The sequence below is a fragment of the Lutra lutra genome, chromosome 2 (genome assembly GCF_902655055.1).
Source record: "Lutra lutra chromosome 2, mLutLut1.2, whole genome shotgun sequence".
NCBI lineage: Eukaryota > Metazoa > Chordata > Mammalia > Carnivora > Mustelidae > Lutra > Lutra lutra.
The window spans coordinates 106,077,977-106,101,521 of NC_062279.1; the positions used below are offsets into that span (position 1 = coordinate 106,077,977).

The 23,545-nt window shown below is 35.4% G+C and overlaps 1 protein-coding gene across 2 annotated transcripts; it reads right to left on the reverse strand.

The window, feature by feature from the left end:
- Positions 1–347: 347 nt before the first annotated feature.
- Positions 348–23,526, reverse strand: INTS12 (integrator complex subunit 12). Of its 2 annotated transcripts, none has more exons than XM_047718146.1 (7): positions 23,406–23,526; positions 17,519–17,683; positions 13,352–13,504; positions 11,424–11,611; positions 9,799–9,958; positions 4,904–5,050; positions 348–1,031 (listed from the first exon to the last, which is right to left on the reverse strand). In XM_047718146.1, the coding sequence occupies exons 2-7, from the start codon at positions 17,672–17,674 to the stop codon at positions 447–449; spliced, it is 1,389 nt and encodes a 462-aa protein (XP_047574102.1). In that variant the 5' UTR covers positions 17,675–17,683; positions 23,406–23,526; the 3' UTR covers positions 348–446. The 2 variants fall into 2 exon arrangements, with proteins under 2 accessions (XP_047574102.1, XP_047574104.1); XM_047718148.1 differs by having other exon boundaries at positions 23,340–23,447.
- Positions 23,527–23,545: the final 19 nt, after the last annotated feature.

The window sequence follows — 23,545 nt, forward strand, 5'->3', positions numbered from 1 at the left end:
GAGGGAGAATCAATTGAAATGAGGCCGGGGACTAACATGGAATATCTGGAATATTGGGGGGAAAGTAGGAAAGTTTATATTGGGTCATTCCTGCCACCTTGTAAGGCACCTTATTCAGCAGGATTAATTCTTGGGGCTTTGCTAGAAGATGAACTATTTCTTTTTTAAAAAATTCATGTATGCTACCAGTCTCTTGGGATTCCAGAAGTTCTCATCAAGAATTAATCATTTTAATCATTGTTTTCACATGCTAAGGAAACTGTTAAAATAATGTTAAACAGACTTAAAATAGATTTCCAAATTTTGCTTAAAAACATTTAGTATTTGAAGGTAAGAAATAATAGAAATTTCATTGTGAAGATTTTTATTAAATTATAGTATATTACAGTTTATGTCCTAATAATAAGATTTTTGGGTAATGTGATATAAAAACCTACTTGGCCACATTACTTCTTGAGTTTCTTCTGGGCAGCTTTCTTCTTGACCATCTGTAATCGCTTCATGGCATTGAGCTGTGATTCTTGTGAAGTTGGACCTTTAAGGGATGCTGAGGGAGAGCTGCTTGATTCTGAAGTGGTTTTGCTAGTGGTACTTCCACTAGGCCCTGATGTCCCACTATTTCCATTCCCACTGAGTTGGCTGGTGCTTCCTGGAACTAAACTACTTGGACTAGGAAGACCCACTTTGCTAACATTGTCACAACTAATGGAACGACTAAGGCCAGTTTTGCCCAAAGTTAGAGGTGGAGGTGGTTTCAGTGGTACAGTGGGTGCAGTGCTGTTATTGGAACCTATTTTGGAACCTATTCCACCTTTAGATGATGTCGCCAGACCAGTTAAACCCACAGGCTTCTGGTTAGTTGATGAGGTAGCAGGTTTCCCACTATTATTTTGGGTTGTTGAATTCAGTTTTGCTGTTGATGGACCAGCAGAGGAAGTTTTAGCTCCAAAAGCTGCCCATCCAGTTAGTCCACTAGTTACCGAAGAGGAAACGCTGGTATTAGAAGAATTTCCTGAAATAGCCGTGGATGTCTAAAAAAAATAAGATAAGCATTGTTTTAGAGCTAAATGTAATTAACAATATAATATCTTAAATATATAACAAGTTGAATTGTTGGATTTTTTTATACAAAAGTAATGACTTGGGAAATTTAAATCATACCACCAAAATTAAGTTCTTATGAAACTAATCTGAAAAAACACAAACAATAACACTTATCCATAGCTAACTGATGCTACTATTTCCAAAGCAGAAATTCTGAGATGTCATATTCTTGTTCTAATGATTCCAAAAAAGAAATGTATGAAATTTGATTTTGGGAATTGCTTTTAGATTCAGTTACAAGCACTCTTAGAAAATCAGATTTAATACTTTAACTTGTTTTTCACCCAAAAAAGGTATTATCTAGTTCAGTGAAGTACCTAATTGTTTATACCTTGCTCCAAATGGCTTGTGGGTCATTTCAAAATAGAATCCACTCTTATTGGACAAAAATGCTTAAACCCAGGACATTTAGAAGATGTCTGAGATAAACAGATTCATTTGATTATTATTTATTGAGTGAATCAATGTGTCAGATCCTGAGTCCATTTTTTTAAAAAAACATGTTCTAACCCTAATTTTGAGCGAATAGCTCCTGAACTGCAAAATATATACAAATGTGCAATGTTAACTATTTGGAATTGTACAGCTCTGGTGATATATTAAAAAGGTTTCATAACTTTTTTTTTCATAATTTATTCACGGTTTCCATGAAGCTATCACCCAAGAGATCCCTGCTTTGTATAAAAGATTTTATCAGTTGCCTCAAAAGTTGCACAGTGACATTTTAAGTAGGCCTGACTCACTCCCAGATGAATTTCTTAAAGATGTAACACCTTAGTTTCTCTAACTTCTTTGGCCAGTCAAAAGCTAACAGTGACACCAACGTCATTGTACAAATAAATATTGCCCTTATTCACATGAGAACAATTTTTTTTTTACCTTCACATTAGGTAAAATTGTGTTTTGTTACAATTAATTATAAACTGAACTTCCTACCAGCACTCTTTCTACCTTTATATTCTTAAGATTCATGAAAGTGTTAAATTTACCTATAGGTAAAAGATTAAGTCTTACAAATAGTAGTTTACTTAAAAATATGGTAATTACCATGCCTAAAACACATACAGTTATACTTCAGACCTGAACTCTGGGAGAGTTGTTAGTTCTTACAAAGTAGCCTTCAATACTGTCTACATGTAAACATTTTAAAAATTTATTTATTTTATTTATTTTTAAAATATTGCATTTATTTATTTGAGAGAGCGAGAGTGAGAGTGATCACAAAAGGAAATGAAGAGGAAGAAGCAGACTCGCCACTCAGCAGAGAGCCCGATGTGGGGCTTGGCTTGTGCCAGGACCGAGATCATGACCTGAGCTGAAGGCAGACGCTCAACCAACTAACCACCCAGGTGCCCCTATTTATTTATTTGAGAGAGAGAGAGAAAGGGGGAGGGGCAGAGAAAGAGGGAGAAACTTCAAGCAGACTCCCTGCTAAGTGTGGAGCCCAAGGCAGGGCTTGATCTCAGGACCCTGATATCAGATTGACCGGAGCTGAAATCAAGAGTCTACAACTTTACCAACTGAGCCACCCAGGTGCCCCTGTGTGTAAACATTTTTAACCAGTGTGAAAAGTAATCAGAATAGAGTGCTGAGATACTTATTTCATAAGAGGAAAGGTCCAAATTTTTGTTCACATACTCTGAAAAACAGAATTTTTTTAATAGTAACATCATTTAGTAACTCTCTAAGGTTACTTACTGTATCTGGATATCTAAGGATATCCAGAGAAGATAAACCACAGATAAATTATACATTCCTGGAGGAATGCACATAGGTAATGAGAAAAAGTTAAAGGAAGCAAAAGGACAGAAGTGCAGTCAACTTGTTTTAGTTATGAAAGATGTAATTTTTTCCCTTTTCTATTAAACATAAAACTGTCTGCCTTATGGCTAAATGATCTTTCAACAAACTTCATAAACAAAAACCCATCTGAAGTAATTAAAAAGACCAAGACTTAAGAAGTACAAACAGTTCTGTGTGTATAGCATTTTAGTTTAATGGCTTCCTATTACTGGTATTGCTTTTCAACAAAATGACATATGGCTTATAATACTATTAGGACACGAAAAAGTAAAATAACACAAACAATGGAGACCAAGTAATCTCTCAGTATTTTAGTATAGATAATAAGTTTCTCAGCTAGTTCTCAAATTTTTAAAAAAATTTTATTTATTTATTTGACAGAGAGAGAGAGAGAGAGAGAGATCACAAGTAGGCAGAAAGACAGGCAGAGAGAGTAGGGGAGCAGGCTCCCTGCTAAGCAGAGAGCCATATGCGGGGCTCAATCCCAGGACCCTGAGATCATGACCTGAGCTGAAGGCAGATGCTTAACCAACTGACCTCCCAGGCACCCTACTTCTTAAATTTTTAACTATTAATATTTTCTTGCCCATTATCCTAGCTAGAAAGCCATCTGCTTTTTAATATGTAAAAGGAAACAAATATTTTTCATAGTAGAAATGTATTCAACTTTCATCATAAAAACATCAAAGCCTCTTAATCAGAATAAACATGACAGCCAAAGCCTTAACTTATTTTCCATACAATGGTTACATGTTGGATTTCTTAAAATTAACCTTTAGTAGTAACAAGTTGGTATAAAAATCTACTTAAAAGTGATTTAAGTATAAAATACAGCAACTCTAATTACTTTCAATAAATTATTCTTCACTCTATTCCAACTCACTAAGTTTTGACATGGCAAATATGGATATCCTTTGGATATTAACTCTTCCCTGGCAAATTAAGTTTAAAAAATGATCTGTGAATAAAATTATTAGGATCTTTCTCAGAGTACTTTACATTCATTAACTTTTTAAAAAAAAAGACTTATTTATTTGAGAGAGAGAGCACAGGGGAGGTGCAGAAGGAGGGGGAGAGCAGGAATACAGATCCACACCCCCACTGAGCATGGAGCCTGATGCAGAACTCATTCCCATGGCCCTGAGATCAGGACCTGAATCAAAACCAAAAGTAAGATCCTTAACTAACTGGGCCACCCAGGCACTCCTTTACATTCATATTCTTAATCATCACACCAAGGTTCTTGAACTTAGCTACTTAGAGTCACTAGGACAGTGTAATATCTGGAATTTTCTGGGATCAACCTTTGAGAATTTGGGTCTAATATTTTTCTACCATGTTTAGTACTCTGCTTAAAACTGGAATGTATAACTCAGTAAAAATATTGTTTTTGTTATAAAATAAGGTTAGAAAAATATTTTATTCCACAATATCAAAATGCCAAATATTAATAATAATGTAGTGTGATTTCAAGGATGCAAACCTAAGAATGAGAAAGGTGACACTTTCACTAGATAATCTGGTCCCTTTGTATAAGGAGTAGGTACCTTGAAAGTTCATGATAATGATGGAAAAAAATAAGACAAAAGAAGAAAACTTCTTCAATAGCCAATAAGCAGGGAGAAAAAAAAATGCTACAAGGTCACTCTGCACAAGTAATGTGAGGAGCAAAACTGCTGTAACTGCGGGCAGAAGTATTTAGAATTTAAACAAAATTCCTGATTGGAGATAAATGCCTGACTACATAGAAATGGTAAAGAATACCACTTTGGAATGCTTATAGATCTTTCCTAATGGTGATAAAAAGAGAAACAGAGTTAGATATTAAATAATTATATAAATGTTCCCTTTCTACCTAATAGTAATAGTAATGCAGTCTTTTTCAACATATTGCCACTTAGTATATAATGTTACTCATCAATATTTTTTTCAAGGAAGTATTTTTGAGTCAACTAAATTAAAATCCAAGCTTAGATAAAAATGGAATGTACTGTACCTTGACCTCTGTTCTCTTAAATGCTAGAAAAGTTGTCTCTTGTTTGAGTTTAGTTTCTGGTTTCTTAACCAGTGGATCTTTGATAGCTGGAGCTACAGAAACAACTGTGGGGGCTGGTTTCTGTGGTGGTTTCTGAGTTTTTTGAGCCTGTAAAAAATCAGAGAATTAAATTAGACACAAAATCTTAAAGGAATGCATAAAAAAAGACAATAAAAAAATCTGTCACAGGACTCTTCATTGAATTGAAATACAGTTAAACATTTAAAAAATATTGTGTAACACTAAAAATATAGATTCTTGAACAAATTATTTTTATCATCATTCTATGAATGGTTTTACAGATTTTATTCATTTCTAAACAGTAAAGATATTAAGCTTTAGAAATCATGCAGATTAGTTTGATAATACCATTTTAATAAGACAAACCAAACTATTTCTTTAAAAAAAGGAAAATCAGGGGCGCCTGGGTGGCTCAGTGGGTTAAAGCCTCTGCCTTCGGCTCAGGTCATGATCTCAGGGTCCTGGGATCGAGCCCCGCATCGGGCTCTCTGCTCGGTGGGGAGCCTGCTTCCTCCTCTCTCTCTCTGCCTGCCTCTCTGCCTACTTGTGATCTCTCTCTCTCTGTCAAATAAATAAATAAAAATCTTAAAAAAAAAAAAAAGGAAAATCACAAATTACTTGTAACCAGTTAGCTTCACTTGTAATGAGTCCGTTTATTTATTATGGCTAGTTAAAGACTTAAGAGTTTTTTCCTTGATGTTCAAGTACAAATCTCTAAGTAACTGAGGGTGAGTTTAAAGGTAGTTCAGATCAATTATATGATCTCAAATACCGAATGTGGCTAAAAAACTGTTGATGAAAATTATGTATCTTCTTGAGGTTTTTTTCACACTGAAGAAGCAGGCATGCTAAACTCTTTGAGAAAGTCCACAAATACAATTTTCTATGTTATTAAAGAGGAATTTGTATCCACTATTCCTTTATAAGCATTTTCAGTTTTATTTTGACCAATAATTGAGTTTTTTATTTTATAACTTTGCATTCTCTTCTGAACTCTATTCATTTTTCAGATTATTAGTGTTTTCCAGGTAAATAATCATAATTATATAAACAGTACAGTGCTGTGTTTGAAAGCACAGTTTTTAGAGTCAAACAGAAATAGGATTAAAACCCAGCTCAGCTTCTTCCTTAGCTATGTTACCACAGATAAAATATGGAAATCTCTAAAATCATCATTTTCTTCACCTGCAAAATGAGGATAAGACGACCTGTTTCTAAGGTGGGTTATGAGGATGAATTATGACTACCTAAATGTCTAACACGGTGTCTGGCACATGTGAGTATGGACAGTAATAGTTTTTATTTATTCATCCTCATTTATATAGGATAAGAAAACTGAATCTGGAAGAATCCATGCATACTGGGTGGGGAAAGATGCTCCCAGACAGTCCACTGTCTGACAGTCTTAGTAAGACCATGCAGGACTTTATCAGGAAATTTATTAATAATCTGTTCCCATTTCTGGAAATTTCAATGCAGTCTTTTTGTCTGGACTTTCTTGTATACACTTCTTGTGCTATGGTTTGCTGTACTATATAAGGTTGGTCCTTACGTTTCAATTCAACACATTTTTTATATTACATGTTTTCTGTATGAAAGTATACCTACTTCCAAACATTAGTTATAAAGAGACATTCAGATCAAGAATATGATTAAGGCTGCTAGAAGACTACCCTTGGTAAAATATCTCTTACCAGCAGGGAAGGAGGACCATCTTATTCTCTATTGCAAAACCAGGTTATGAGAATGCAGCCCTCATAGTAAATCAGAAATATATGGTTCCATAACCATGGCTTTCAATCTTACACTTCCTTCAACCCACATCTATTTCAGAGATTAGACTCTGAAGACTGGTTTAACTTACATGGCATTAGTAGATTCCTTACAACAAAGCCAAGAAAGGGCCTTTGCCTAGAAGATCACATTTGGATGTTTTGCTGCTTCTATATCACCTAGCCATCTTACGAGTTGAGTGAGAAATACCAAGGGCCCTTGGTCTTTTGCTGGTAATACTAGTTTTGGGAACTAGGATATTAACCCTGACTTGGTGCTGCCCAACAAAGGTATATAATTTTTCACTGGGTGAGTGCTTCACACATTGAAGAATGTATGAAATCTCCCACTCAGGGCAGTAATTGCCAGTATGACAGCGATCAAAAAATACCACATATTTCTAAATGCTGCTGAGTAGGTATGTTATTACCTTAGATTGAAAACCACTGCAATAAGTTATAGGAATCTCTGACTTAGGGCTGGGGCAAAACCCATTACCTGGTAAAGAGAACATTATAGAACTGAAGAATGATCCTGGAGCCTGCCACACCCTATCACCACATTCTTAACTAGGTCTTCCTATAATAATATATAATATGTGTACTGTAGAATCTGCCCTACTTGGACAAATTAGTGTGGGGAGAATGGGGATATAAGATGCTATTTATAATATCTCTGAGATACCTTGGAGCAATAACCAATGCATATACACTGAAAGCAACTGTAGTAGTACCCATACTATTTCCAAATTCCATTAAACTTTGTGTTTATTGGATCCTGATCTTTAGGCTCACTTCAGATCTTGCCTTTTGGTATTTCTCTGAATCTAGTCTGGGCGAATTCTACTCATGTTTTAACATTAATCATGGCTCTCCATTCAGTACTTTGATTCTTAGACATATAAACTGAACTTATTGACTATTTTTGGTACTAATCCACATTTCCTCCACATTACATTACAGAAAACAACAGAAAGTAGGACATGTCCAGTTCTGAGCTCTGCTCTAGTGCTATGCCAATCAATGAGACATGGTCTTACTGATAAATGAATTATACATTTAATTTGTAAAGCAGATGAAGAAAAGATACCGCAGATGAAGGAAAGCTGAGAAGCAGGACATAGGGGAACAGAAAAGTTCATCACATATTCAGGAAATGATACACCTAGCCTAACATGGCCAGAGTGTATGGGTGTATATAGAGAAGGTCCATATATTCACCGTAATGAGTATAACCTCATTATATAAGTAATGGAGAGCCACTGGGCATATTTAGGCAGATAACATTAGAGAAAAAATTGAAAAGAACAATTCTAATTGTTTTTATTGAAGTGAGTAAGGCATACTGAAAGGAAGCAAGGAGACAACTTTTTTTTTTTGGTAATAGTTTTGGAGCCCAACATGGGGCTTAAATTCACAATCCTGAAATCAAGACTTGAGCTAAAGTCAAGAGTTGGATGTTTAAACAACTGAACCACCCAGGCACCCCAGAAACAAGGAGAATTCTTAAGGGGCTAAAGCAATAGACAATTAGTGGGACAGGGTAGTAAGGGCAAAATGAACAGATTTAAGAAATGAAGAAGAGGCACAACTAGCAAATTTGGTCAACAAAGTAATATAGAATTAAGAGAGGCATCAAAGATAATGTTTTCTAGTTCAGACAACTGGGCAAAAAACTGAGTGGAGAAGAAAATTTTAATTTTAAAGATATTGAACTTAAAGTTACTTTAAGATATCTGGCCAGCTGCCAAAGTTCATTCCTGAAAGAGGACTAGACCTACAAACAGATTTGGTATACACTGTCACAAAAAAGGGAGGAGAAAACATTTTGAAGAGAACAGTGCTTACTTTATTGAGACTTACAATAAAATAACAATAAAAAAATCTTTGAAGATATACTAAAGAAAGACTGTGGTCACAAATTACTTATTTTTATTATTATCAATTCTTAGTGACTACTTCTATTAATGCCCTGGAATGTACTATACTGCTCACCCATAATCATTTGATTGAAGTCCTGGAAGACTAGTTTAAGTAATAAACTAAATAAAAATCAAACTAAGCAGAAAAAATTATATCTTATCACAGAAATTTCCTGTTACAAACTGAAAATATACATACTACTGAAATTTCACTAATTTTCAAAGTAATAAAAACATTTCCTATTTCTGATTTAACTGATTGAGAAGTAAAATAGGTACCTTGAATTTTTACTTTTAACTATGTACCTCTGCCTTTAAAAAGATATTATTTGGCCAGAAAAGTCTATGTAGAAATTTATTTGGTTAACAGATGTGAAAATTCTTTTATCTAAGGCAGGGGAGGAAGGACAGGAGAAGCAGGTAAGTCACTAAAGTAAATCACAATTTCTTGATTTCTTCAAAGGAAAATGATAAAGTTTATTTATCTGCCTTTTAAATAAATAGAAATTACAAAACTATCCAATATAACAAGTGAAAACACATTTCAGTATGATGTTAAAGGCAGTTATATTAGCAAGCCAAGTATATAAAGAAAGTACATTAGGAAAATGAGATTAATGGTCACTTGAAGACAATGAGAAGGACAGACTGATGAACTGAGAAACACAGATGGAAAGACAGACATGCATATGCAAATAATGCTTCTGTACATAGTTTGTGAGTTTAATGGTTTACGCCCACCCAAGAATGGACATTTTCAGTATGTCCTTACCAGACTCACCAAAGACTAGGGCTTTGTATCTCACCATTTCCCACAGTATTTTATAGTATTTCTAAATGTTTGTAAATACAGACATACTGTATTTCAGGAATGTTCATGTTTTGTGGGTCTCTAATCCTGTTTATCTATATTAGAATAAGCTAAAAGCTCAACAGAGAAAAATGGATATAATATGGTCCTTTTTTTAGGCATAGATACATAAATCATACATGTACATTATAAATACAAATATTAAATAATCAGTATATGTATTTTTTCAATAACTTAAATATTCAAATTTTATTTTGAAAAGCACCTATCAACAACAACAAAAAAAATGATAGAGACTGTTTAAAAATAGAGAAAAAAAAAGATTCCTACCATTCTTTTCATTTGCCTGGTACATCGAGCACAATACCACACCAGACGAGGGTCATTCACTTCCTTGTCTGTCACCTGGGGCTTATGGCAATCTTGGTGGTAGAGATTATGGCACTCCTGACATTCTACTAATTGATTACCGGATGCCACCGTCATTTGCCTAAGGAAAAATACCATTAAACACTGCACTTATTTGAATGCAACAATTTAAAGCCACTTTAGGGTTGTTTTGGTAAGTGTGATATATAAAAGAGGGAAAAACCTCAAACAACCAAACAGCAAAATAACAAACTCAAGCATGCAGCCTGCACGAGCATTCCACGCTCAAACACAAATGAATGTAAGGTACCCTAGTAACTGAATTTGGCTATATTCTCCTAGCCATTTCTCATAATTTTTTTCTTTCTCCCAAGAAGGGAGACTCTGGCTCCCTTAGTTCCAAGAGTCTCATAAAATTTTCTCTATACTTCTATTAAATTCCTTTATATGCATTACCTACATGTTATTGTCTTCTTCATTAATATAGAAGTTCATTAAAATAAGTTGCCTGTACATTTAAATTGACTTATGCATGAAGGTGGAAACAGGACCTAATTATCTACAATGTTTAGCATATTACTGTCCAGATAAGGGTGTTCAATAAATACATGTGTTATCAACTGAATAGAATGTAGCAAATTGTATATCAAGAAAATATAAATTCAAAAAGCAATCACCACAGCCTTAGACTATCCTACGTCTCCTTAGACTATCCTACTAGTTCTCTCTCCATTATTACTTTACCATTATTTCTTATTTAAAAATTATAAACTTCATGGTAGCTAAAGGCTAAAATAAATATATGTGAAAACAGTGAAGCTGTAACAAATGATCCTATTCAGAAGTACATTAATTCATTCTCTGTTAAGTTCACAAAAGCTTATAGTTACTTTATCAGTCCTAACGCACCAGAATCTAACATTTCCATTAAGAAAACAGCAACAAAGATGGTAATCTTTTCTTTTGCACTAGGCAGTACAAGTTATAAACAATTAAAAATTTAGCCCCTTGCATCAAGCAGTATAAAATTCAGTTTTCTTTTATTTTTATAATGCATCTTCTAATAGGCAAAATCATCCATGTTTTATAATTATGTATCCACATTTCAAAATAACACTCAGAATAACCTACACAATCCTTTGATTTCTTCTCCATTATTTGTAGGAAAAGATGTAAGGGTGTTTAGAAAATTATGTGTAACATTCTACTTTATAAGTACTATCAACATTTCAAAGGGAAAAAAAAGCAACACAGACTTCTTAAAAAGAAACAAATTAATCTGAACAGGTTCTTCTTCACTGAAGAATAACGCAATAATAGTTTTCCTCTAGAACCCAGAAAACGTTACTATGGCATAACAGATTAAAGATGCCACAGTGAGGAAGATAAAATACTTGACAATTTTCAAAATGTTAAATTGTTATATGGGTATCTCATAGAGAATAGTCTACTTATCTCCTACCCACTTCCAAATTATGAAAACAAAATATAAACACCCCAAAATTGGTCTGTTGTTTTTTTTTTTTCCTTTTGTTTGCTCTCTTTACAAGGACAAAAGAATCTTTCCACAGAAAGGTACAACTTACCTACAAACAACACAGGCCAATCCCATCTCCATGGCAAAATCATCAGCACTAGTCTCCTCAAAACTGGAAAGGTCAGTCATGGCTAAATCCTTGCTAGTTTGGACGGTAATGGGAGAGGACCGTGTCTCTGGTTTCTCCAATCTAGGTTTCTTTGGAATATCAACTCCTTCTGCGATGTCTGATTTCATCTATAAAAAGCAGACAATCAGAAAGTAACATGTCAGAATAAACCTTAAATCATGGAGAGATGGATACGATGGACACTTGCAAAGACCAAGTCCACCTGACAGATATTTTGTCATTTTAGGGACAGTTATAAACACTAAAGATCGGTAGATTTATAATAAATTCATAATCAATACATTACAAGAAAACAGCAAGGTAGAAATAAAAAAAATCAGAACATTTTTGCATGTATCTGTATCTGTCCTTGTATTCTTTTATCCATTAAAGAATTCTGATTCAATGCACTTACTTATATGGCCTTTTGTTTCCCAATCAGATGCTGTGAAATGAGAAGCCACAGCAATAAAAAGGCAATTTTTAAGGCTACTTTTTATCTTAAATATTTTAAATTATAAACCACTGTTATTTAGGGTGCCTGGGTGGCTTAGTTGGTTTAGCATCTACCTTTGGCTCAGGTCATGATCCCGGCTTCTGGGATCAAGTCGACATGCTCATCCCCTGCTCAGTGGGGATTCTGCCTCTCCCTCACGCCTCAGCCCCTCCCATGCACTTGGGTTTTTTTTCTCTTTCTCTTTAATAAATAAAATCTTATACTACTGATATTTGAAATATATTGAAAATAAGTAAGTAACAAACCATTTCCCAGTCATCCAGACACTGCCATATTTGCTTCAAAGCAAATTCTGGCTCCTCTCTTTAAGATATGTGTTATAGACATACCTGTCAAATTGGCAACAATTAAAAAGTCTGATAAGACATGGAGGATTTTCAATTCTTATACTTTATTGGCGAGAGTACAAATTCAGTATATGCACTTTGGATAGTAATTTGCCAATGTATAGTAAGATTGAAGATGTACCTATCCTATTACATCTATAGAAACTATCCTCCTATAGAAACTATCATCATGTGCACAAATTTACCTTTGAAGCTGCTTGCTAAAGCTCCATTGTAATAGAAAAAAGAAGAAATAAGCTAATTGCTCACCAGTAGGGGAATGGATAAACTGACTTATTTACTGAGTAACTATTATATGGTGTTGAAAGCAATGTTCCCTCTTTGTTATCAACACAGGTGAATTTCAAAAGCACATTTCTTGAGAGATGAAAAAGTATGTTGCCAAAAGATATACATGTACAGTGTGATACCATTTATAGAAACTTAAAAGTACAGAAAATACTATATATTTTAAGAATAGCCAATATTTAGAGAAAGTATGAAAACATATGAGACTAAAATACTCCACCTTGAGGGCAGGAATTACTAAAGGCTTTTTAATTGTATTTTTTACTAAGTGCTAAAATCTAAATAATTAACTATGTGCAAAAATCATTCAAAATAGGCAATCCAAGAATTATCTGTAGGTCTGTTAAGGTACATACCAACCTAAAACAAATTTCATGTTTAGTCACTTACATCTTTATTCTCTCCTGTTTTTTCTTCTCAACAACTGTTCCATCTAGAATATTTAAGTTATGGATTAAAGTTTATACTTGAAATTAGTACATCCCCTAGGGTTCAAATATGTATTGATAATGACTTCAGTAAATGGTTAAAAAATGTAAATTCTACCCACTTTTAAAAAAACCAACATCAGCATCTATAATTATCAAAATATGTTTACTGAGAAATTATGTACTTTACCTACTATTATGTAAAAGTGAGCACAGAAAGAAACATTGTTCCTGCCTATAAGCGCAACTGATTTATTCTTTTTAAAGGTCGATTAAATTAATTCTTACTTTATCAGCTGGTCTCTTTTCAGCTTCCTTCTTTACTTTTTCAGTTGTGAGGGCCTTGCCATTACTATTGCCAGAAGGAAGACTGGAAGATGTTTTGGGCTCTTGCTTAACAGAAATAGTTTTTGTGCTTGAAATTTTGGGTGGCTCCACATCCTAAAAGATAAAATAAAAAGATACTAATTAAATGTTCTAACAAACTGTAAAAAGTAGATCATAAGTATAAACAAATTTTAGTTAAAAATTAAGGTATATTTGACCAATGTAAAATCCATTTCTTTAAAAAGATTTATTGAGAAACAATTGATATAAAAACTGTATCTATAGGGCGCCTGGGTGGCTCAGCGGGTTAAAGCCTCTGCCTTCAGCTCAGGTCATGATCCCAGGGTCCTGGGATCGAGTCCCACATCGGGCTCTCTGCTCAGCGGAGAGCCTGCTTCCTCCTCTCTCTCTGCCTTCCTCTCTGCCTACTTGTGATCTCTGTCTGTCAAATAAATAAATAAAATCTTTAAAAAAACAAAAACAAAAACAAAAACAAAACTGTATCTATTAAAGTGTAAAACTGGTAATTTTCACATGAAACCATCACTATAATCAATATGAAGAACATATCCATCATCCCCCATAGTTTCCCTGTGGCCCACTATAATTATCTTAGAGGTATACATCCTAGAGAAACTATGTCCCCCACCATCATCAGGCAACAACTGACCTGCTTTCTATAACTATTAGTTAGTTTACATTTCCTAGAAATTTATATGAACAAAATCATATGGTAGGTACTCTTTTTCTACCTTCTTTCACTCAGTCTATTTATTTTGAAATTGACTCAGGCTGAGTATATCAACAGTTCATTCCTTATACTGCTGAATAATATTCTATTGAATGGATATACCATTGTTTATTCATTTATCTATTAATAGATATTTATTTAGAGTTTGAGGCTATTCCAAATAAAGCTGTTATGACACTTCCTGCACAACTCTTTGTGTGGACATTTACTTTCATTTCTCTAGAACTAATGTCTAGGAATAAAATGGCTGGATCACATATGGCATGTGTATGTTCAACTTTTTAAGAAACTACCAAAACATTTTCCAAAGTAGTATACCATTTTACATTTCCACAAGGAGTGTATGAGAGTCCCAGCTCCTTCACATCCTCATAGACATTGGTATGGTTAATCTTTTAAATTTTAGACATTGTAATAGGTATATAGTGTTATATCACTGTTGATTCAATTTCCATTTTCCTAATGTCTAACACTGTTGAACAGTTTTTCAAATGCTTATCTGCCATATATATATCTTCTTTGGTAAAGTGTTCCTTAAAATTTTTTGCCCTTTTTAAAAAATGGAGTTGTTCATTTTATTACTGAGTCTAGAAAGTTCTTCACAGATTCTGGATACAAGTCCCTTATCAGATACTTGATTTGCAAATATTTTAGTCTCTGGCTCATCTTTTCCTCCTTGTCTTATATTACCACTTTGCTGATATTTACACTTGCTATCTATTGCTAACAGTATAAAAAATTTATGTATATGATACCTCCTTGGAATCACCCTGCAAAAAAGAAGAGCATTTCCTTCCATTCTAAATAAACTAGAACATCTGAGTGCAGTCTACTTTTTTGTGATAATACATAAATGTATAAAAATACAAGCAAGAATGATATACATTAGCTTCAGAACAGTGGTAACCTCTGAGGAGGAAGAAATGGGGAAGGGATAAAGAAAAGGGCTTTAGACTTATTGGTAGCTACACTTGATTTATTGTGCCACCGTCTAGTTCTAGAGGCCAAATCTGGCCTATTGCCTGTTTTTTTATAAAGTTACATTAGAACACAGCAATACTCTCTCATTTATGTATAACCTGCAGCGCTTTCATGCTATCATGGCAGAATTAGATCATTGTGACAGACAATGTGGCCCCAAAAACCTAAAACATTAACTATTTGATACTTTACAGAAAGTCTGGTGACCACTGGTATAGCCTTGGGAAAGTGATGGAAAAAATGTTGGTAATGGAGATTAAACTTAGAAGTGTACTACTTCTCTAACATAAAAAACTAAAAGACATAATCTTGCAGCATTTGAAAACTATTATCTAAGTCAACTAGAGTTACAAGTCATTGAAGAATGAGTTAAGTTCTAAGTTCATTATTTCTTTTTCTTCTCTTCCCTTTTTTATTTTTTTAAATAAGCAGACTACATGCCCAGCATGAAGCCCAATACAAGGCTTGAACTCATGACCCTGAGATCAAGACCTGAGCTGAGATCAAGAGCTGATCTCGATCAACGCTTAACTGAGTCACCCATGCGCCCCTAAGTTCATTATTTCACATTTGACTTCTTTAATGAGGTAAATGAAATATCAACCAATTTTTATGTTGATACTACATTTAGAGAGCCAGTTGTTAATGTTTATAAGTATACCACTGCCTCCAGGTGATTTATTCTAGAGATGGAAATGAACAGCTAAAGGCTATAATTAAGTGAATCCATACTTTTTATACACCTAACAGAGTATATTCTCTAGGTTGATCAATAGAAGTAACTCCAGTTAGAAATCTAAGGGCAGGAGGCTTTTTAATTGAAATAAATTTTTCATGTACTTAATAGATGAACTTCCCTCTGTTTTAAAATCTCAAAATACAGTACTGCTTCTTCAGTAATAACAGGTTTTTCCTATTGGGATAATATCAATAGTCAGAGCAGAATAAACTTAATAGTGCATTCTGTAGAGTTGCATAATTTGGTCAGGTTGAACTCACTGAACCTACCAGAATGAGGATGGTAGAAGAAACAAGGACACACTGCCCCTACTATTCAAAACACAGTAAAAAGGCTTGAGAATATGAGAGTTTGTATTGAAAGAAGATGAGGGGCAAAATACCACTGTTTACTTAAGCACTGGATCTGGGACTTGGCTGCTGAGTCTGGCATTTGGGCCTGACTTGAATTTGAGAGTGTGGATTACACTGAGTGAGTGATATAGTTCTATCTTCCTTTAGTTTGGTGTCTAGGTTCAAAGACCTGGGTGACTTGGAGTTTCAGGGCTCTAGAGATTTAGAAAGGTTTGAAAGAATGTTATCAGCCATTACAGAATATAGTAAGAGTTGCCACTCATGAAAAGCCTACTATGTACCAGGTAGATACTATGCCAAGTAACTTACATACTTTATTTTTGGTTAATTATCACAGTTTTGCAAGGTAATTTTTATTATACTAATTTTACTTTTACTAATAAAGAAATAGAGGCCGACTGAAATGAAGTTACTATGCACCTCAGTTTCCTTATTTTTTTTTTTTTTAAGATTTTATTTATTTATTGAGAGAGAGAGAATGAGCAGGGGGAGGGGCAGAGGGACAAGCAGACTCCCAGCTGAGCCTGGGGAACCCTGTGCTGGGCTTGATCCCAGAACTCTCAGATCATGACCTGAGCCAAAGTCAGACGCTTAATCAACTGAGCCACCTAGGGCCCAGCAGTTTCCTTATTTTTAAGTGAAAATAAATAATACCTCTTTCAAAGGACCATTATCACAATTAAAATTAATTATACACATATATCATGTAGAAAAGTACCTTAAACACAATAAATGTTCAGGATATAATATCTATTACCACACAATTAATAAGAGGCAAGCTGGGATTTAAAGTAGGTTTGGTTCCAAAATATATATTCTTTTCACATAAAGTCGCTTGGCTGCTTTATTATTATCAAAGTTGGAGCCACACAGTTCTCATAGTTCATTCACACCTTTTCCCTTAAATTATTCTACCCATATTCAATCCACTTCACTGCAAAATCTGTCCTTTTACTTCATGGTTTTTGGCCCATAAAAATTAGAGAATAATTACGAGTTATGGTTTCACACAGAAGCTTAAAAAATATTTTGCTCATAAATAATTAGAAATTAAATCATATATAAGTGGGTTTCTCTACAAATAAAGTAGAATATCCCTCCCATCCAGCTAACTTTTCTATGTAATATAACAGTTCTTTGAAAGCATGATGGAAGAAAAGAACACTAAAAAATATAATTTCTTCAAGCCTCAAGGAAAGATTATTATGGCAGGGAGACTATTTTGAGATGGTCTAAATATTAACACTGTTCTACTACCGGCCTTACAAAACTCCATCCCCCAAGCTTTTAATTCACACAGGTACCTTCTGAGATGGACGGTAACTTGAATCAATGCCCCGAGCCAAAGATTCATCAAGTAGTGCCTTTAGCTTTTCTGCAGAATCCTTACTCTTTGAATGTAAGAAGCCTAGTGCTTTCAAAAAAATGGGATCAAGTTCCAAGTTCACAGTAGCTGCCATTGCAAACACCTGAAGAAAAAAGAAGGGGGTGTTAACTTAGAGACAATGAACAGTTATCTATGTTAAAGTTTATTTATTTAATTCTTTTGTTTATAATAGGTAATATTGTGCCCATGATACAAAATCTGAAATGTCTAAAAGGTTATTACAAAAAAAGTAAATTTCTTTGTTATACTTACCAAATTCTTTTCACCTGAAGCAAGAACATATCAGTTTTGTATGTATCTATATCCACAGCTAAATTTTAAATCCAGATAAGCTCCTCCCTGCCACAGAGCCCCTTCCTAACTCTGTTTTAAAATGTACACTAAGAGTTCAGTGTACAAGAATTTGATGTGTTTAGCTCAGGTTTACTATATGTCAAAATTCTTCTCTCCAGCCTTATTTCCAGTGCCAAAAAAAAAAAAAAGATTTGGGGGGTATATGTCACAGGAGGGCGATGTTTAGAGGAAGCATTAAGTGATGAGCTATAAAGGTGTTGCAGCTTTTGATGCTGCAGCTTTTACCTCAATTATATTTTCTTTTTATCTCCTTAGTCCTCAGCTCCAATCTTGAATGCCTCAGAAAACATACTAATGATAATCTTACTGAATCACAGATTGTGGTATCTCATGCATTAACTTATTTTTAAAAAGCAAGGTCTCTAAGGAATGGTGCCATAGTTACTACAAAATATATATATATATATATATAGATAGATAGATCTATCTATATTAAAATCTCCCAAAGGGCCTATGAGAATGCTCTGTGTCATTAGGAGCTTAAAATATAGTGAAGATGTACATCAAAGGCTTATGAAATTCCAAACATTAAAAAGTTTTGTTTTCAGCTAATACCAATCCTATCATGTGGTTCTACTTCTTGTGTCACTTTTTCAAATTCTTCTCCAGGCAAGGTATTATTAAAATAAAAGTGTATACTTTGTGTTCAATCCTTTGATCAATATTGTAGGGCTTGAAGTTGAAGTCTTCTACCCTTGAGGTTAATATTGTAATAATGCAACACACTTGCACTGTTAGAGTTAAGGATCTGTCAGCAATTCCACAGTAATCTCTCATTTTCAGGGGTTTATAAAATCATTAAAACTTGCTGTAGGTTGAATCTTGGCATATGAAAGTTCAGACTGAAATGAATTTTGTTTGTTCCTTACCCATCTACTTCTCCCCAATCCTTCTCCAACTTTGACAGGAAATACACACACACACACACACACACACCCTTAGGTCATTTTTTTTAAGTTTTCAAGAAAATATTAGATACTTATCTGACAGCCTCAGAATTATTGTCAAATTCTGCACTCTACTAAAATATCTGAATCACTCATGAATCCAAAAGCCAGTACTAATAGGAAAATAACCTACCTCAACAGCTGTATTAGTAATTTAATGAAAATTGAGAAGCAACCTCTGTCACTTTTTAAGATGGTATTATTCCATACATCATTTATATAGATGATAAGGTACAGAAAGGTCAAATTTACTTATGGTATAGGCTGGTCACTATACATGTTCTCAGGAGAAAACAGTTCCTCACTGAAATGTCCACAATATTGAATTGTCCTGACTGCTCAAGGGGAATACGGCATATTGTTTTATTGATATAACTTTCTACAGCTAAACAGCAGAGTGTTTACTTATCCAAAACCATCTGTTCTTATGAGACTGACCAAAGGGTTAATACTGAAAAGAATCCTTTTAATATACTAGAAAAACCATTACTTGAAATTTCTACGCTGAAAATCAGAAGCAAATTATTTACTGTTATGTAATTCCATAATCACCAATAAAAAGTCTGCATTACAGATTAGGTGACAAGAGTCAACACCTAGATTATAAGACCAGGGAAGTCATGTTATCAATACCAACATTCCAACTGGAACCTTGGGAGTCAGTTCTTATACTATCCTGTAATTATAAAACTGAACAGGCTTTGTACCCACACCCTAAATTACTAACATGTCCCTCTAGCCCGGTGGTCTTCATAGCAGAATATAGGGGGAAAAATGTAAGAATTTCTTTTTTTATTAAAAAATAGCTATTAGGGTGCCTGGGTGGCTCAGTGGGTTAAAGCCTCTGCCTTCAGCTCAGGTCATGATCTCAGGGTCCTGGGATCGAGCCCCGCATCGGGCTCTCTGCTCAGCGGAGAGTCTGCTTCCCTCTCTCTGTCTCTGCCTGCCTCTCTGCTTACTATGATCTCTGTCTGTCAACTGAATAAATAATAAATTTAAAAAAATCTTTAAAAAATAGCTATTAATATACAGAATGATAGCAGTGTATGCATATAATTGATAATGTATATGGAAGTATGCTCAATTTTACACTCATGAATAATGAGACAAATTTGGAGGCCACTGCTTTATGCTATCTAGCAACTTCTAGTTTACCTTTCTTTATTATGCATACATCAAGGCTACTTTAAAGTACAAATTACCTTTCCCTTGAAAAACCTTCCAGTACTTTCTTTCAGCTCAGCCCTTCTCTTTCCACACTAACTTCATTGCTAGTTGCCCATTGTCTTCTAGCCCCCACTCATTACCAATATATTCCCCTATGTTTTCTACTTGTTTTCTTAAGCACTCCTTGTATAGCTTTACCTTTTCTATTTCCCCCATGACAACACCTTTTTACCACCATTTCCTAGTGGTGTTCCTTTCACTTCCTATTCATAGAGCAAAGAGGTCTATGGAGATCTAATTCCATATTGCTGCTTTTGGGAAAAAATTCTATGACCACCACTCATCAGCATCTTCTCTTGAAATCCACACCTGCACCTTCAAGGTTGCTAAAGTAAGGAACCACATTCATCTTTCTCCTCCTCCGCACCTTCATCTTCGGCGATGCTAAAATTGCATCTATATCGATGATCTCCAGCTTCCTGCACTTTTACTTAAATCTTCAACCTAAAGAGCTTCATCTTCAGCCACTGAAGATTGAAACTAGCCATAACTATTCTACTTTTTGATTATAATATCCCATTATTCTACCTATTCCACTGTTTTGACCCAGAAATGTCTTCAGGGTACCAGGTCAACCTTCCTTTTGGGTTTTCTGTTTAGTTTTTGCCCCATTTCTTTCCTTCAATTCCACCTGCACTTTGAATTTATAGAAGCCTCCAATTCCTTGGTCCCTCTGCTTTCTCCATATTGGCACCTCCTTGCTCCAACTTTTTTCCCTCATTGAAGAGAAGACAGTAGATGCCTAACATAAAACACTCATAGTTATTATTTTATCCTTTTATTTTAGTTTTCTATCTTACTTTTCTTTACCACTTTTCTATTGTCTTGTCTGGTTTCTATTCTCCTTTCTTACTGGCAAATGCAAACATAATAAAATTTATTTTTCATCTATTTATGTCCTTAAAGAGGTCAGCAACTAATTTATCAATTTGCCTCCTCTATTACTTCCAAAAATATTTTCCTGGAATTACACCAAATTATGTTACTTTTATACAATCCTTCCCTGTGTATTCTCAAATCCATGATCAAATGGAGGATTCCAAAAAACAAAGTTCTAGGTGTGTTTATGTGTATAGATAAAGAGAGATCGGGGTCCCTTTTCAATGAATGACACTCTCCACTGATCCAGTCTGGGGCCTACATCTTCCCGTCAGGGAAGCGGCTCTTATTCCTTATTACCAAACAATCAGCAGGCTTTCCCTATGGATTCTGACTCTGTAACATTTGTCACATTTGTTCCATTTTTCACTTCCACTGCTACTACTCAAATTCATGTCTTTATAATTTTGTATTATAACAATAATCTAGTTATTCTCCTTGACTTCAACACTGTTGTCATATTAATATTCCCAAAACACATTTCTTTCTTTTTTTCATTTTCTTGCTCAAAAAAACTTTCTACTGTCTTCGAAATAAAGCCAAATTTCTTCACCTGCCATTTAAAAAGACTCCTTAACTGGCACAAAAATTTTAATTCTTCATATACAGATTTTCCTTACAGCAGAGCCATTAGCTAGCTTTGACACTTCTACTTATTTTTCTCTCTGGGAGGCTTTTTTTTTTTTTTTTTTTTTTTTTTTAAAGATTTTACCTATTCACCTGACAGAGAGAGAGATCACAAGTTGGCAGAGAGAGAGAGAAGCAGGCCCCCCGCTGACCAAAGAGCCTGATGCGGGGCTTGATCCCAGGACACTGAGATCATGACCTGAGCCGAAGGCAGAGGCTTAATCCACTGAGCCACTCAGGCGCCCCTCTCTGGGAGGCTTTTTACCCATTTTTAGAAGTCCAAATTCTATGTTCAAATATTATTTCTCATGAAGATTCTATTCACCAATGGTGTGTCCTTCTCCACCCCAAATACTACTAATAATCTCTCCCTCCTAGGATATCTCATATAGTGCTTTCTTGTGGTACTAGGACTTTCTACCTTGAACCATACTTTTTCCCCCCCTAAAAGTGTCACATTCCCTATAAAACTCTGAGTACTTTGAGGAGGAGAGGGAGTCTGTATTTATCTTTTTGACTATTACTCTGCTACCATGCAAAGTACCATAAAATAATGGCTACAGAATTATTAGGGTTCAAAGTAAAGTATAATGATTTTTTTCCTCCTTCTACATAATTCTAACCACTTACAAAGTCCCTTTGCAAAGAGCAATAAGAACAAAAGTCAAACCCAACTTCCCTACATCTCCTGCCCCCCCACCTCAAACATGGAAAAAGCAACAGGAAAAGCAATATAAACAAAAACCGCGTCTTCCAATACTAGAGACCTGTACAATGTTCCTATCTGCAATACTCTCTTCCCAATCCTTTACTTGGCTTAAATTAACCCCACTCGACTGTAACTCCATGAGGGCAAGAACTTGTTTTATTTAGTTATAAATCTACTGTTTAAAATTTAGGCTCTCAAAAATACTGAATGAATGAACTAGTTTTTTTTGTGTTTTTTTTTTTTTTAAGCATCACTTTCTGGGGCATCTGGGATGTCTCCAACCGAAACTGGATATTCATAATGCTTTGCCCTAGATCCCATTTCTCACCCTACATGCCAATCTTAGAAAAAGTCCAAAGTTGATCATCTGCATGTGCACACACAAGACCAAGGAAACTGAACCTATTCACACTGAATGCGCTGTTAGGGTTGCCATCTCATAACGGCTCTAGAAAGCTTTGCCCTCTATGTCTTTGGAAGCTCTTGCGACCCCTTCTAACAAAAATCCTTTCAAAGATGCTGCGCATTTCCATCCTCTCCTGAATTCTTGGCCCTGGGTTACACTGAAATCTTAGGGACTCGTCTGGAAACGCAGGGCAAGCCGAAGACTATGATTCCAATCAACCAAGTGACAGAGAAGCTAGCAGACGCTCAGAAAAGGAATTCCAATCCTTTGATCAAAACATGACACCGAAGGCCTAGCACGGGGTAAGGTCTTTAAGGAGGGACCCCGAGAGAAGGTAAGAGGCGGAAAGAGGGAGCTGCATAGAGAAGTCGCCAAAACCTTCCGAGAAGGGTCTGAGACAGACTTCCAGGAGCCTAGTCCCTGGGGCCGTGCCTCAGCGGACGAGCCCTAGCCCGAAACACCGTAGGAGGAAGCACAACCCTCGCTGAAGGGAGAGAGCGGTCAGCCTGGGGCGCGCGACCCCCCGCAAATTACGGGGTTTTCCCAGGAGGAGCGAGGAAACTAAGACCCCACGCAACTACTCTCCCACCTCGCCTCGCGGAGGTCTCGAGCCTCCCAGAGGCGGCTGGGAGCCGGCTAGCTCGTCACAACTCACCGCTCCGCCCCGCAGCTCCGTCCGTTCCCGGAGGCCCCTTCCGAACCACTCCCGGAACTAGCCCTCTCCGAGGAAGGGGAAACAAAGGTTCCTGCAGCAGCGTGAAGAGGGGAACTTTTTTGGCTGTGCCACGGTAGGAA

Coding starts and splice junctions, on each gene's coding strand:
- INTS12 (XM_047718146.1), bottom strand. CDS start 17,674: ATGGCAGCTACTGTGAACTTGGAACTTGATCCCATTTTTTTGAAAGCA. Junction 5,051..9,798: donor CCAGGCAAATGAAAAGAATG/GTAGGAATCTTT, acceptor GATTTTTTACAG/GCTCAAAAAACTCAGAAACC. Junction 1,032..4,903: donor TTAAGAGAACAGAGGTCAAG/GTACAGTACATT, acceptor TATTTTTTTTAG/ACATCCACGGCTATTTCAGG.